General features: G+C 40.5%; 1 protein-coding gene across 1 annotated transcript in view; it reads left to right on the forward strand.

Moving 5' to 3' along the window:
* Window positions 1–14,749, forward strand: part of SPAG17 (sperm associated antigen 17) — a 251,280-nt gene that overhangs the window by 222,100 nt on the left and 14,431 nt on the right. Inside the window, exons 44-47 of the mRNA XM_032249593.1 lie at window positions 5,810–5,946; window positions 7,341–7,525; window positions 9,269–9,329; window positions 12,836–12,980. Of these exons, the coding sequence (XP_032105484.1) occupies window positions 5,810–5,946; window positions 7,341–7,525; window positions 9,269–9,329; window positions 12,836–12,980 (528 nt within the window). The remainder of the gene's footprint in view (window positions 1–5,809; window positions 5,947–7,340; window positions 7,526–9,268; window positions 9,330–12,835; window positions 12,981–14,749) is intronic.

Raw genomic sequence — 14,749 nt, forward strand, 5'->3', positions numbered from 1 at the left:
GAAGATGAGATCAGACACAGGGGCAGAGGTGAGATCATGTAATGTTTCTAAGTGCAGTTTTATTCAAACATCAGTGGAAGGTTTTGAGCAGGGTAGTTACATGGCTAATTTTTATTTTTAAAAGATCACTCTGTGAGGATAATAGCTCATGACAAGGAAAGGGAGGAGTGAGAAAAGAAGCAAGTAAGGAAGTAGCAACTGAAGTGGCACACATGAGAGTTGCCGAAGACATGGGCTCAGGTGGTCGAAGGGGGACGGTGAGAAGCAGATTAATTAGAAACATATCATAAGGGTGAAGCCAGGAGGATTTGCTGCTCAAGAGGATGCAGGTGTAAGACAAAAAGAAAAATCAAGGATGATTCTTAGATTAAACCGATTGTGAGGCTGAGAATTTGCAGTTTTGACAAGTTCGCAAGCGGTGCTGATGTTGCTCGTATAGGTTCATGCCTTGGGAATGACTGTCCTGAGGTGAACTCTAGACGGTGAAAGTCAGGCAGAGGAAGAGCCAGTAAAGGTCATTAAGAAGAAGCCAGTAACGTTGCGGAAAAACAGGAGTGTGACGTCACTGAGTGTTTTCAGTGTAGCAAGTGCTCCTGAAAGGTCAAGCAAGGTGAAGAAGGAAGATGGGGTTGAACAAGATGGAGATCGCTGGTGAACTTAACAAGGCCAGCTTCCGAGTATGAGGGTATTGAAGCCTAAGTGAAGTGGGTAATAGACAGAATGGCAGCACAAGAATGCATAGCTTTACCCTGGTTTGCTGGAAAGACTAGAGAAATGGGACTGCAGATAAAAGAGGAATATGTAGCCAAGGAAGAGATATTTTTCTAAAGATTAGGCATACTAGAGCCTAATTTGCAAATGATGATAATTTCATAGCAGAGAGAACTTGATGATGCTGGAGAGAGGATCACGTTGCAAGACAGCAAGGTCCTAAAGAAGATGAGAGAACGTGGCATCTTGAGTGACAGATTTAACCTTAGATATGAACAGGGTCACTTTATCCATAGCCACAGGAGAGAAGAGAGAGAATAGGGATACATTTGCAGGCAAGTTGATAGGTTTGGTTTGGGGGGTGATGGATGAGGGAATTCCCGTCTGATTGCAAAGAAGCAGATATAATGATAGAGCATCAAATCTATTCCAGAGAAACAGGAAAGCAAACCAAGAAGGGAAAGACTGCTTGTGTAAGGTGATAGTGTTGATGAGAGACATCAGTGAGGTCAAATCATTGCCTGCTGGATATGTCAGAAAAATAAGTCAGAAGAATAGGAGGTGGTAATCCAGAAAGAGTGCTGGAAACAGATTTTGAAAATGGTAGAATTGTCAGGGTCAGCAAGGTAAAAAACGTGGCCATGGGACTTTCTGAGATGGAAAAGGTGAAGACACGGTGTGATCAAGAATCAGAGAGGACTGGGTGTTGGATGGATCATCCAGGCGGTATCATCGGGAAAGATAAAGTGGGGGACCCTCTCAGGTGTTAAAATCACCAGGGAGTAAAGAAAATGATTGAGAGTGACCAGTAAATGACAACCCCTTGGAGAGGTAGTAACTAATGCCGTCTGATGGCACAAGCTTCGACGGAACAAAGCTTTGAAGGAGGAAAAATAACTTGTTTTGAAATAAGAAGGACACCTACCACACCCCCAGGTACTGAGGTGCTCGAGATAAGGGACAGTAATATGACTTCACTGTAAATGGAAAATTAAATTTTGTTATTAAAAAGTTTAAAGAAATTCAGAGTAGTAAGGAATTAACACAAAACAGTGGAGAAAACTTTATGGGAGGAGTGGTCTTGAAAAATAAACAGAATTTCATAGATCTTAAGACTTAAGAGGTGAATCACCTATGACTACCCTCATTTTACCTAAGGAAACTAAAACCTGGAGAAGTCAAGCAGTATCTAAAATCATACAGCAAATTTGTGACTGAGCCAGGGCTAGAAAATGAGTTTCAAGACTCTCAATTATCTATATTTTATTACATTACATTTTAGATGTAGGGAAGAGAAAAGAATATTTTATTTTATTTTATTATTTTATTTGAGACGGAGTCTTGCTCTGTCACCAGACTGGAGTGCAGTGGTGCGATCTTGGCTCACTGCAACCTCTGCCTCCTGGATTCAAGTGATTCTCCTGCCTCAGCCTCCTGAGTAGCTGGGACTACAGACATGCACCACCATGCCTCGCTAATTTTTTTTTTTTTTTTTTTTTTTTTTTTGCGGCGGGGGACTTTGTTTCACCATGTTGGCCAGTCTGGTCTCAAACTCCTGACATCAGGTGATCCGCCTGCCTCTGCCTCCCAAAGTGCTGGGATTACAGGTGTGAGCCACCACTCTCGGCCTGAATATTTTATTTAAAATAAAATGAATATGTTTAAAAGCTTGAAGGGAGAAATGAACAGGAAATTAGTGTAAATAGATCAGAGAGTTTTTATTTAGTAATAATACAAGATGCTGTCTGGAAAATGCAATAGAGTCAGCTAGAGAAGGTTTGGACTTGCAAAATAAAATGTGGGTTCAGTGCTCACTGTGATAATACTGCATGAAGTGCCCCCAAATCCTGTAGTGGCTTAGCACAACCAGTTTGTGGGCCTGTGGATGTCCATGGCAGCTCTGCCCCAGACTGGTACAAACCAGGGCAGTTTATCCTGGGAAAGGTAGTTGTTAACCACTCACCAGCACACCTCCGGCTGCAGGTAAAGTTCAACTATATTCCAAGAAGGTCACACTGTAGGGGCTAAGGAGCCACCACTTCAGGCAAGCTGTCCTCATAGCAGAGCGTCAAAGCTCAAGGGATTCCGGCAGAAACACGTGCTGCCCCTCACAGCTTCTGCTCAGCCTGGCATACACTGCCATCTACACACACCTTTGTTGGTTAAAGCAAGTCCCATGGCCAAGCTCAAAGTCAATGAAGCAGAGAATTATATTCCACCTACAGGGAAGCCATTCTGAGAGGGGAAGTAAATAATTGTGAATAAATAATCCAGCCTTGCTCAGCATGATAACAAGGAACCACTACCCCGTTCTTCAGTTGGGTCAGGTCCAGCAGTAATATTCAGATGAATGCACTAGTTGGACTGTACCAGTTGTTCAAATGCTAAAGAACCTCTGTGTCAGCTGGGAGTCAGTCACTGCTCCAAGCCCCTCAAGGACTCCCTCCCCCATTATCCCTATCCCTGCAGAAGCCCTAGGCAGGCTCAGTGGAATAATAATCTGCATGTTTTATGGGAGGCAGTCTAGTATAGTACAGAACTAAGAGTACAGGCTCTACCTTGGTTCATATCCTGTCTCCTTGCGTAATAGCTATATGACACTGAGCATATTATTTAAACCCTTTATCTCTTCCTATTTCTCTTCTGTAAAGGGGAAATAATGGTATGTACATCACAGGGCTGTGAGAATTAAATTAGTTAACATATGTAAAATGCTGAGCACAGCGTCCAGCTCATGATAAACTCATACCATATTTACTATTAATAATAATAGTATGAGCAACAAATTAGTACTTATTAGACGGATGCATACATGCACACAAAGCAGTCATACACATAAGGCAAGGATATGAACAAAAACCATACCAAGCTACTAGAATGGCTGCCTATGCAGGAAATGGTGATCAAAGGGAATACATGCATTAAAACACTGATCACTGAGTTCCATTCCCAGAGATTCAGATTTTGTTTTGGTCAGGAATAGGTGTTTTCTGGCATGTGGACTGGAAATCTCTATTCTTCCAAAAGCAGCCCAGGACACTTGGATGCACAAATGGGTTTGGGACACGCCGAGTAGTAAAAGGAGCAGGTTTTTTCTGGATCCAACACACTTTGCTCCACATTCCAGCCCTGACCCTCATTATAGTTTCTTGAGCAAGTTATTTGATCCTCTGAACCTCTGTTTCCTCATTGGTAAAAAAAAAAAAAAAAAAAAAAAAAGAGACTACTAATATATTAGTTGGAAATTTTCCATTTACAACCCTGAGAATCAAAACTCAAACTCACTTGAACAACAACAACAATAAAGGAAATTTATTGGTGCCCAAAAGCAAACCACAGAAAAGTGGCTGTGGTGCTAGCCCACGGGCATTTGGCCTCAGCCACTCTGGCTTTCCAGGAGAGTATTTGTGTCTGATTGCCTTTTTCTCTCCACATCGTCCCTGCCTCCACTGTGACCCATCCCTACCTGTTCCCGTTTGGTTTTATCCTCTCCTACAAAGGACAGGCTATGTCGATGTGGCAGAGATCATAAGCATAAAGGCCCAAGATTCTGATTCTTCCAGATCTATAACCTAGTATGCAAGATGGGGTTATCCCTGACCTCTTCAGCGGAAATATCCAGGGAAGGGCCCTCGTTGGCTGGGCGTTGCTCCTCATGGTTGGGACCAGGGGTGCCCTGGAACCAGATGCATGTGGTAGGAACGCACTTAGAGATGGAGGATGGAAAGAATGCTGAGCAGTCCAAGATTATAACTGCCACAGCGTCCGCATTCAGATGTAAAAACAAGTGTGGCACACACCTGCAGATCACAGACACTCAAATACTGGTCCCCTTACTTTTCCTCTCTTCCTGATTTGATTGCAGGAGAGGCTTTTTAACTACCATGATCTCCAATACAATTCTTATTTCCTCCTCCTGGATCTGTGGAACAAAGACACACAATTACTGCTGCATGGATTTCCTATACTTGCTCATTCCCTCATGCCACTGAGGAACAGAACAAGCCACTGAATTTAGTGATCTGAAGATTTAATTTCCTGGCTTAATTTAGCTATACTTACTAAACCATTTTTTAGAACTATAAATATAGTAGTAGAATCAAAGAAATCCTTGGGAATTTTTTACTCATTAGTTTTAAGAAATCTTTCAGAGTTAATGTTTTATTGTGTTATATCTCGTTGATTTAAGAGAAAGAAACTTTAAGACCTGGGTATAATTCAGTTTATCCTAGGCAAGATGTTGGCTTCTTAGAATCTTATATTTCTCATTTATTGAAAAAAAAAAAAAAAAAAGGATGCTAGTAGCATCCGTACTGCCCACCTTATAGGGCTGTTGTGAGGACAGGTATCAGGTTAGGTATGTAAAAGCACTTTGCAAAACGAAAAGGCATAAAATGAGAATTAACAGAAGACTTTTCTCCTTTTAAATAAGCTCTTTAAACTAAACATAGAACTACAATCTGACCCAGCAATCCCATAACTAGATATACACCCAAAGGAAAGGAAATTGTTCTACCAAAAAGACACACTCACATCTTCACGGCAGTCATGTTCACAATAGCAAAGGCACGCCATCAACCTCCATCAATGACGGACTGGGTTTTTAAAATGCAGTACATATACACCATGGAACACTATGCAGCCATCAAAAGAATGAAATCATGTTTTTTGCATCAACATGGATGCAGCTGCAAGCCATTATTCTAAGCAGATTAATGCAGAAATAGAAAACCAAAAATCATATGTCCTTCCTTGGGTAGGAGCTAAATCTTAGATACTCATGAGCATAAAGAGGGGAAGAAGAGACACTGGGAAGTCCAAAAGGAGGGAGGCAGGGAGGGGGCAGGCTGAAAAACTCCCTATTGAGTACTGTGTTCACCACTTGGACAGCATGATCGTGCAGTATACCCTTATAACAAATCTGCAGTAACTCTAAAAGAAAAAATGAAATAAAATAAAATAAAAACAAACAAGCTCTTTGAAAAGCAAAGAGGAAAAGTTTCCAAGTTGGTTTATGTTCTTATATACTGTGTTATTCCTTCAAATGCCTTTGAATGAAATGTCCATGTGGCATAATTTAAGCTTTCTGTCTAAACAGAGCCAGAATCTTTTGAGCCCGTGAAAATTCCAACCCAGTCCTTGCTGCAGGACGTTGCAGGACAAGCGAGAAAAGAAAGGGTGAAGTTGCCTCGTTACTTGCTGAGTTCCAAGCCTAAGTCTCGACCTCTCACAAAGGTAAAATGGACACGGAACGAATTCCCCAGAGCCAATCAGCCTTTGATATAATTCTTTATTTTTTTTTTCAATCCTGCTCCTTCTGTAGATTTTATGTAATTCTGACTTATTGAAGTTATTCGTTTCCAGCCACTGTGTACTGCTATTGACCATCTCCACAACTCACCATGAAGGTCTTTAAACTTACATCTCACACATTGTAAACTGAGGCGGTGCTTTGCTGGAGCTGATTCATACAGGCTCGTGAAAGAAATTTTATGAGCCACTTATCAAACCACTGATAGCTTGAAATCAGCCATGCTGGGAGTACTTGCACCACAAAATTAGTAAACACTAGAAATCAGAATTGTTTTCAGAGAGCCAGTTTACCAGCACACTACAACATGCTAAAGGAATCATTGGCCACCATTGCCACGACTCTTAGGATAAAATCCAAATGACTCAGTATGAGGACAAGGCACGGCCCCATTTGCTTCTTCACCCTCACCCTGAGTCAAACTCACTATAATTCAGCCATTCTGGATTTCTCTTCATTCTTTAAAAATACTAAGCCCCTTCCTTGCTTAGAGCCTCTAAAATTAAGATTCTGCCCAGTTTTCTTGGGAAATCTTCTGGAGCCCATCAGTTTTGATAATTATCTTTTTTTTTTTTCCTTCATAGCACACTGTGTTCATCTCCATCACAGAATTTATTATAACATATACATAGCTGACATAATTAGAGTACATCTCAAACTTTAATGTGCATATGAATTACCCTGGAAACTTGTTAAAATACAGATTCTGACTCACTAAGTCTGGTGTAGGGCATGAGATTCTGCAGTTCCAACAAACATAGGAACAAATTCCCCAAAGCCAATCAGCACTAATGTCAGCACTGCTGACCTGAGGAATAATAAGGGCAAGAGCAATGGTTCTCAAAGTGTGGTTGCCGGACCAGCAAAATTGCCAACCCTGAGAACTTGTTATAAATGCAGATTCTTGGGCCCTACCCCCGACCAACAGAATGAAAAACTCTGGGGGTAAAGTCAGTAATCTGGGTCTTAATGATTTCTCCAGGAGATTCTGATGGATGCTCATGGTTAATGACCACTGGCACAGATGAAAGGGCACAGACTCTAGAAACCGGCAGACCTGAGTCTGAATCTTTGCTCTGCCACTTACCACTTGAACAATTACCTTTCAGTTCTCTAAACTTGACTTCCTTATCCTTAAAACAAAGCCTAAAATCCTTCCTCACAGTGCTGTCGTAAGGATTACATGAGACTGTCATCGTTCATTTCCTCCAGCAACCAAGTAGTTATTTTCCTCTGGTGACAGGGACTTTTTTTTTTTTTTTTTAAATCTTGGGAACTCCAGCTAGAACCATTTTATTAATTTTTCCTTAATGCAAAGGTGCAAGATTCTGTCGCAGGAAAAGTGAACACATCCTCTTTTGCATCTGCTGCTATTAACAATGCAAAGTCATCCCCTTTTGGGTTCCATCTTCTCCCATCATCCGTGAAGTTCGGAGTGCTTAAGGAAGGACATACCTATGCCACAGTTGTAAAGCTCAAGAATGTTGGAGTGGACTTCTGCAGGTGAGGCCAAGAGACCAAAGGTCTGCTCAGGTTACCTTTCCCTACACTGACACTTGTCTTTGGTCAGCTACATCAATAAATGTTTATTGAACTGAACTGGAATCTCCTTGAATCTTCACATTATTCATTCAGTCATTTGCACATTAATACATTCATGCATTCATTCATTAACAAATCAGGGTTTATCAAGTCCCAATTACATGGTAGATATTTCCTTGCCCTCCCATTAATCATTATCCATACTTCAGTAAAAGCAACTCACATCCTGATGTCCACTAGCTAAAAAAGGGGAGGTTGTACAAGTGTCACAACAACTAATGCACAATATTCGAAAGTCTTTTTCTCAAATCCAGTAACTACAATAATACCAGCTGATGTTAGTGTGCACTTTATGATCTGAAAAGCACTTTTAGTTACATTGTTTCTGCATAATGGAGGCAAAGACTTTAGAGACTACTGTAAAAGGAGAAACTGTGTAACTTGTTTTAACTTCCTGTAGGCTGGCAGAGGCCAGACCAGATCTTTTGAGTCCCACATACTTTGCTTTACTAATGCTTTGTTTTTTGTGAAATTTCAGACCTTTCCACTGGATCAATAAACCATATACCTCTATCAAACTGTCCCCAATTACAAAATGTCCACTATTCTATTTTGAATTAAATATAAGCATGTGTATTACTTGTGGAATGTGTGGTACATGTGGAATGTATGTTTATTTCAATTGCAATCATTTTCAGAGTTGAGTGGTAAGTCCTTCAAGAATGTTTATGGTTCTGGATTCAGGATTGGAAATTAGAAGAAAATGATAGAAGCATCCAGTTTGGAAGATCCCTGTCCCATTTCAGTTATTTCAGTTGAGGCAAATCCCCAGCTTCAGGAATAACCGTTGCTTCCTGAGTAACAGTGTGATGTGGAACTCAGGCCGCCAAATCACACATTAATTGTTTTTTAGGTTGTGGCCAACAAAGTGGGTGGGGAGAAATAGAGAGTCAACCTCAAACTAATAAAACTCATTCGTGCAGGTCCTGTCGCTTCAGCATAAAATTTTAGTTTTGGAGATTTCACTCCTCAGCTTGTTAAATTCAGCTGCGATAGAGCAGACAGCAAGGTTGATGGTGGAAGAAGCAGGGTTGGGGTCAGAGTGAAGGTAGGCTTTCCTTGGCATTTTAATTTACTCCAGGTCTTTAACCTTCAAGCAGAACCCACAAACCACAGGAAGGGAGAGAGATCAATAAGCACCATGTGTGAGCTCGGAGCTTTTCAAGTTCTTCTACATTTTCTGAGCCTTTCTGTTTCGCCTCTCCTCAAACATGCAAACCCCATACCAAGACAGAGCAAGGCTGGCTCTCATGCTCCACTGCCTTCCAAAAGAGCCTTTATTCTTCAGCTTAATGACCTGGCTTCCAGCATTTACGTTCATGCTGGCGGCCACGCTGAAATGCACACCCCAGCCAAACAGTCCCACTGCCCAAGCTTGGGCTGCTCGTCAGCAGCTAATAACGAAGGGTTGAAACTCAGGCTGGAGCCCGTTTTATACTGATGAAAACTCTTGGAAAGGCAACTGTGAAATGGACCCCAGATTCTTCTCCCAATTGAATATTAAGGTTGTTTTTCTAATGGTATGGACGCCTGGCTCCTGTGTAGCAAATATTAACACCTTTCTTATTTTACAACATCCCAGCTCATTCATTGCTCATGTTTTTCATTATGGCATAGATTTATTTTCATCCTTCTGCCTTGTAGGTTTAAAGTGAAGCAGCCCCCACCCAGCACAGGACTGAAAGTGACTTACAAACCTGGACCTGTAAGTCCTACCTGTCATCTGTTGTGTGTGCTTGCGTGCGTGCAGGTGAATGTGGGTAGGTTTCCAGCAAAGTGGGCTTTGAGATCATTCTGCCCATTCAGTTTAAACTATGTATAAGTCTAATTTTTCTAATATCATAAGCAAAAGATTTCTGGTAGTGATAAAAATATGTGGCTTGATGGCAGTCATTCCATGTAGTAACCACGAGACCGATCGTATGCAAAAACAGTTAAACTTCCAGCTATGGAAACAATTCTGAAGGTCACCTCACTTGTCACAATATTACAGTTACGTACCATTGTATAAAAACTGCGTTTTAAAAAAGTAAATCCTTATGCAAAGTGAAAAATATTTGGGAAAAATAATTATTTCATTCTTTATATTTTATGTAAATCTGGCTTGCTCTCTAGGCATTTGCCAGAGAACATTATTTAATACTAAGAAATCATACTTACTAAACTCATCAGTTGCCTCATGTCTTCAAAGATCTCTGAAAATACAAAATCAAAAATGTCAACCTGTTCTGACTTTATTTGATACATCCTCCAAAATGGCATGTTTAGTAAAAAAATACATATATTAATAGCATATTCCACTTTAAATTATAATTCCAGAAATATAGGATGATGTAAACATAAGTTCATCTTAAAACAGAATAAAGTCACATTGATAAGTCTTGATCAGTGCACCTTCTGGCTGCTTTAATACCCCTTCCACTTCACACTTCACTCAGCAAACTCTGAGTTCCCCCCATATGCCATTTAAAGTGCCAGGGCACAGAGGATGTTAAAAATGAATAAGACGCATAAGAAGTTTACAGAGCCAGGTACACAGCGGGTACTCAAGAGATGTGTGATTGAGTGACAGAAGGAAGTGACTTAGACTGGCAGATGCACGACCGTTCATCACACATGGGATAAATGCATAGGCCTATGAGAACAGTGAACAAAGGTATGAGTCCTGCTAACAAGCACCCAGTACTCCCTGAGTTTGGAGCTCTTAAAGCAGCCTCAGTTACAGGCTCATACTGAAGGGGCAGTTTGGTATGGTGCAAAGTCAGTTGGCTTCTTCTCATGACTATGCCATCAAGCAGTTTACTTAATGTTCTGAGCCTTGTTTTCCTCATCTGTAAAGAGGAGTTCAGACCAGATTATTTCTTAGCCCCCTTCTAGCCGTAATATGCTCTATAGAAAACAGTATATTATACAGGCTGAAACTCCAAACAGAAACATTTTGAGATTATATCCACTAATTCATGAGTACTGTTCTGAAGTAATTCATCACTGTACTGTGTCAAGATTTCAGAACCTTCACAACATAAGGCAAAGACAAAAATCAAAACAAGCCCTTCTTCCACTGTTCTGGGAAGTTAACAAATCTCATTTTAATTTAAAGTAGGGATTATGCCGAAGGCCAAAATGACTGTTGGATCAACCTTTATAAGTAGTAAAAACACAGCATGTAGCTTTTGAAGCTCACTCTATAAGGTTGTTTTTTTATTTATTTATTTTAAAGATTTTGATAGGTTTTGGCTCTGGCAAAAAAATATAAACTGTAGACTTCCCCATATGTAAATCTAACCACCGTTCAGGTTGGTTAGTTGCCAACACTAGATGAATGTGCTCAGAGGCTGGACAGACCTGTATGAAGGCAGTATTCCAGCTCACCTCATGCTGAATTTCATCATCACCCAGCCCTGCTCTGACTGCTGGACTTGGAGGAGAAGGGTCTGCCGTTGGATATCTTCCAGGATGCATACCTTGAAGAGTACATTGTTGAAAAAACTGAAACATTTTTCAATTCTATTTATAAAACTATATTGAAGAAAACATTCCATTTATATCTAATAGCTTTTCATGTGGTAGTTTCAGATTTATTTTTTCCGGATAACTGTTCCCAAGTCTGCTTTTTAACCCATCTCCTGGAGAGGCAACTTAGAAACATAAACAGCTCTCTTTTTGCTGGCTAGTGTTCTCTTCAAGGACCAACGGGAGGCACCCATGCCTTGCTGTGTTCCTTCTTTGTTCTGTATCAGCTTTCTTCTTTGTTGGTACGATCCTCTGCCACGGGCTTTCAGAACTAAGCAGTTTGGCATTTAAGCTAATTTTGTCTCCCTCTACTGGCTTCATTACTTTATGCATCCTGCATTAGGAACACCCTGAAGTCATGCTGGTCCAGCCCACGGACCAGGATGGCTTTGGCCTAACACAAATTCCTAAACTTTATTTATTTCATTTTATTTATTGCATTTTAGGTTTTGGGGTACATGTGAAGAACATGCAAGATTGTTGCATAGGTATACACGTGGCAGTGTGATTTGTTGCCTTCCTCCCCTTCACCTATATCTGGCATTTCTCCCCTTGCTACCTCTCCCCAACTCCCCACCCCCCACTGTCCCTCCCCCATGTCCCCCCAACAGACCCCAGTCTGTGATACTCCCCTCCCTGTGTCCATGTGTTCTCATTGTTCAACGCCCGCCTATGAGTGAGAACATGCAGTGTTTGATTTTCTGTTCTTGTGTCAGTTTGCTGAGAATGATGGTTTCCAGGTTCATCCGTGTCCCTACAAAGGACATGAACTCATCGTTTTTGATGGCTGCATAATATTCCATGGTGTATATGTGCCACATTTTCCCTGTCCAGTCTATCATCGATGGGCATTTGGATTGGTTCCAGGTCTTTGCTATTGTAAACAGTGCTGCAACGAACATTTGTGTGCATGTGTCCTTATAGTAGAACGATTTATAATCCTTTGGATATATACCCAGTAATGGGATTGCTGGGTCAAATGTAAACTTTCTTAAAACATGAGATTTTTCTGCAATTTTTTTAAAGCTCAACAGCTATCTTTATTGTTAATATACTTTGTGTGTGGCCCAAAACAACTCTTCTTATTCTAATATGGCCCAGGGAAGCCAAAAGATTGGACACCTCTGCAAAGGGGTAGGAAAGTTATAGAATTCACCAAGCCTGTTAATTTTTTTTTTTTTTTTCTTGAGAAAGAGTCTTGCTCTGTCACCAGCCTGGAGTGCAGTGGTGCAATCTCAGCTCACTGCAACCTCTGCCTCTCAGGTTCAAGCAATTCTCCCACATCAGTCTCCTGATTTATATTTATATTAGATTAAATTTATCTTTATCTGCAATAGCTTGTATTGCAGATTTCACTACTGAAAGTCACTACCGACATTCAAAAACTAGCACAATTAGGAGTATTGCAAAATTTTGCCTTCAGTTCCATTTCTAATAACCTGGCATTTAGCTTTTTCCTAAATAGTACCTGGTTTGCCCCTTCAACAATTTACCCTGGATCCCCTTTATTTAATGGAATTCTACCTTCATTATGAAGTAATTCTGCTAAATGCTTATAATAACTACCATTTGTTAGTGCCAAATTTATAGATGAAGAAACCAAAGGTAAGCAAGTTTAAGTAACTTGCCCAAATTAGTGTTAAAAGCAACGTTTGAACTCAGAGGTGTCTGGTCCTAAAGCTACTTTGTGTCTTGTAGGTGGCAGCTGGTTTGCAGACAGAACTGAATATAGAGTTATTTGCCATGGCTGTTGGAGAGGATGGGGCCCAGGGATCCGCACACATCTCTCACAATATCGAGATTATGACTGAGCATGAGATTCTGTTCCTCCCTGTGGAAGCAAATATCCTTTAAAGTTCAACTTGAGTAATCATATATAGTGCAGAAATTACACAAGTGAGGAGAACATGGAAGTCAAAATGTATCTCTATTATTTCTATGTTCAAAATCATAAAGTTAAATTTATTTCTGTAAGTAAGCAGCTATGTTGTGAGTAAAATAGAAAGAAAGAAAAAAATTAAGACAGACTATCTTCATTCATCTTTGAAAGCACCTAGCCAAATCTAAGAAATACCTGACATATAGTATATGTTCGGTAACTTCAGGTTGAATAAATATAAATGTTATTGGCTATTTATGGAATATCAGACAGATTGTAAAACAGGAAGTCTCTATCACAAAAATATAATAATTTTATGGAAGGATAGGAGATACCTTATTATCTTTATAATAAGTTGGGTATTCACTGAATTATGCATACATCCCTCCACATCATTGCTCCAGCCACACAGATATTAGCTAGATACCAAGTACCTATTGCCTCCAAGGTACTGTATGAAATAGTTTATCATACATAAAAATGGATAATTGGGCTGTCTTAAAAGATATGATCTAGTAGCAGAAATAAAATATCCACATTTTATTCCTATTTTGTACTTCTCCAGTGGCATGAACTGTGTACTGCTTGTGTTATAGTTCTGCATTTATTTGATATTTGAGCTGGGTCTTATAGAATGTGATAACTTGATTGAAAGGAACTTTAAGTACAAAGAATGAACAAAACCATGGCAACAGGAGAGCTCCAGGTGTTTGGAATGATTGGCAGGGAGTTCAACGTGCCAGGAGCTTGAGTATTAGGAATGTAGTGGGAAAGGAGGTTGGCGTCAAGTTGTGAAAGATCTTAAATCCTTGGCTTGAATTTTATTATTTAAGCAGCAGTGAACCACTGCAGATTCCTGAGCCTATGGGTGATAGAATCAGCGTAACTTTATTAAGATGAATCTAATGTTATTGTGCAGGACATGTCGAAGGGGAACAACTGGATGTGTAAAAGAACCATTAAGTCTTCCTAAATGGACCATGCATAAAAACAAGAGCCATGGTGGGGTGGGGCGTGGGCAACAGTCAACGTAAAAGAGGCACATGAACAAAAGACGTGGTGCAGGAAGGAAACTGCAAAATCTGAGGTAGAAGCCATTGATGGATGCAAGAAAGAGGACAAGGAGTTCAACCATAACGTTTGGGGCTGAGGGAATGAATCACAGCTATGAAATATGAGATCTCAACGGAGAAGCCAGAACTGAAGATGTCATAATTTTAAACATCGTTTACACAGAGGTGATGACTGAAGGTAAGGGCAAGGAGCAGAAATTTTGAGTCTGTTTAGAGAGCAGGAGGAAGAGGGGCCAGTGGAGACAAAAGCAGCAATTAGAAGAACATGAAATACTGCCGAAGCCTTAGGAAGAATTTCAAGGAAAAGATAGACACAATTAACAGATGCTATTGAGATGTCAAAGAAAATTCATATTTAAAGTGTTAAATTTGGTTGGGACAAAAACTAAATTGCAAAAAGTAAAGAACGACTGTATTAAGAAAGCAGAAACAGGCAGGGCGCGGTGGCTCACGCCTGTAATCCCAGCACTTTGGGAGGCCGAGGCGGGTGGATCACGAGGTCAAGAGATCAAGACCATCCTGGTCAACATGGTGAAACCCTGTCTCTACTAAAAATACAAAAAATTAGCTGGGCATGGTGGCGCATGCCTGTAATCCCAGCTACTCAGGAGGATGAGGCAGGAGAATTGCCTGAACCCAGGAGGCGGAGGTTGCGGTGAG

The sequence above is a fragment of the Sapajus apella genome, unplaced genomic scaffold (genome assembly GCF_009761245.1).
Source record: "Sapajus apella isolate SASKATOON/1434 unplaced genomic scaffold, GSC_monkey_1.0 scaffold69, whole genome shotgun sequence".
NCBI lineage: Eukaryota > Metazoa > Chordata > Mammalia > Primates > Cebidae > Sapajus > Sapajus apella.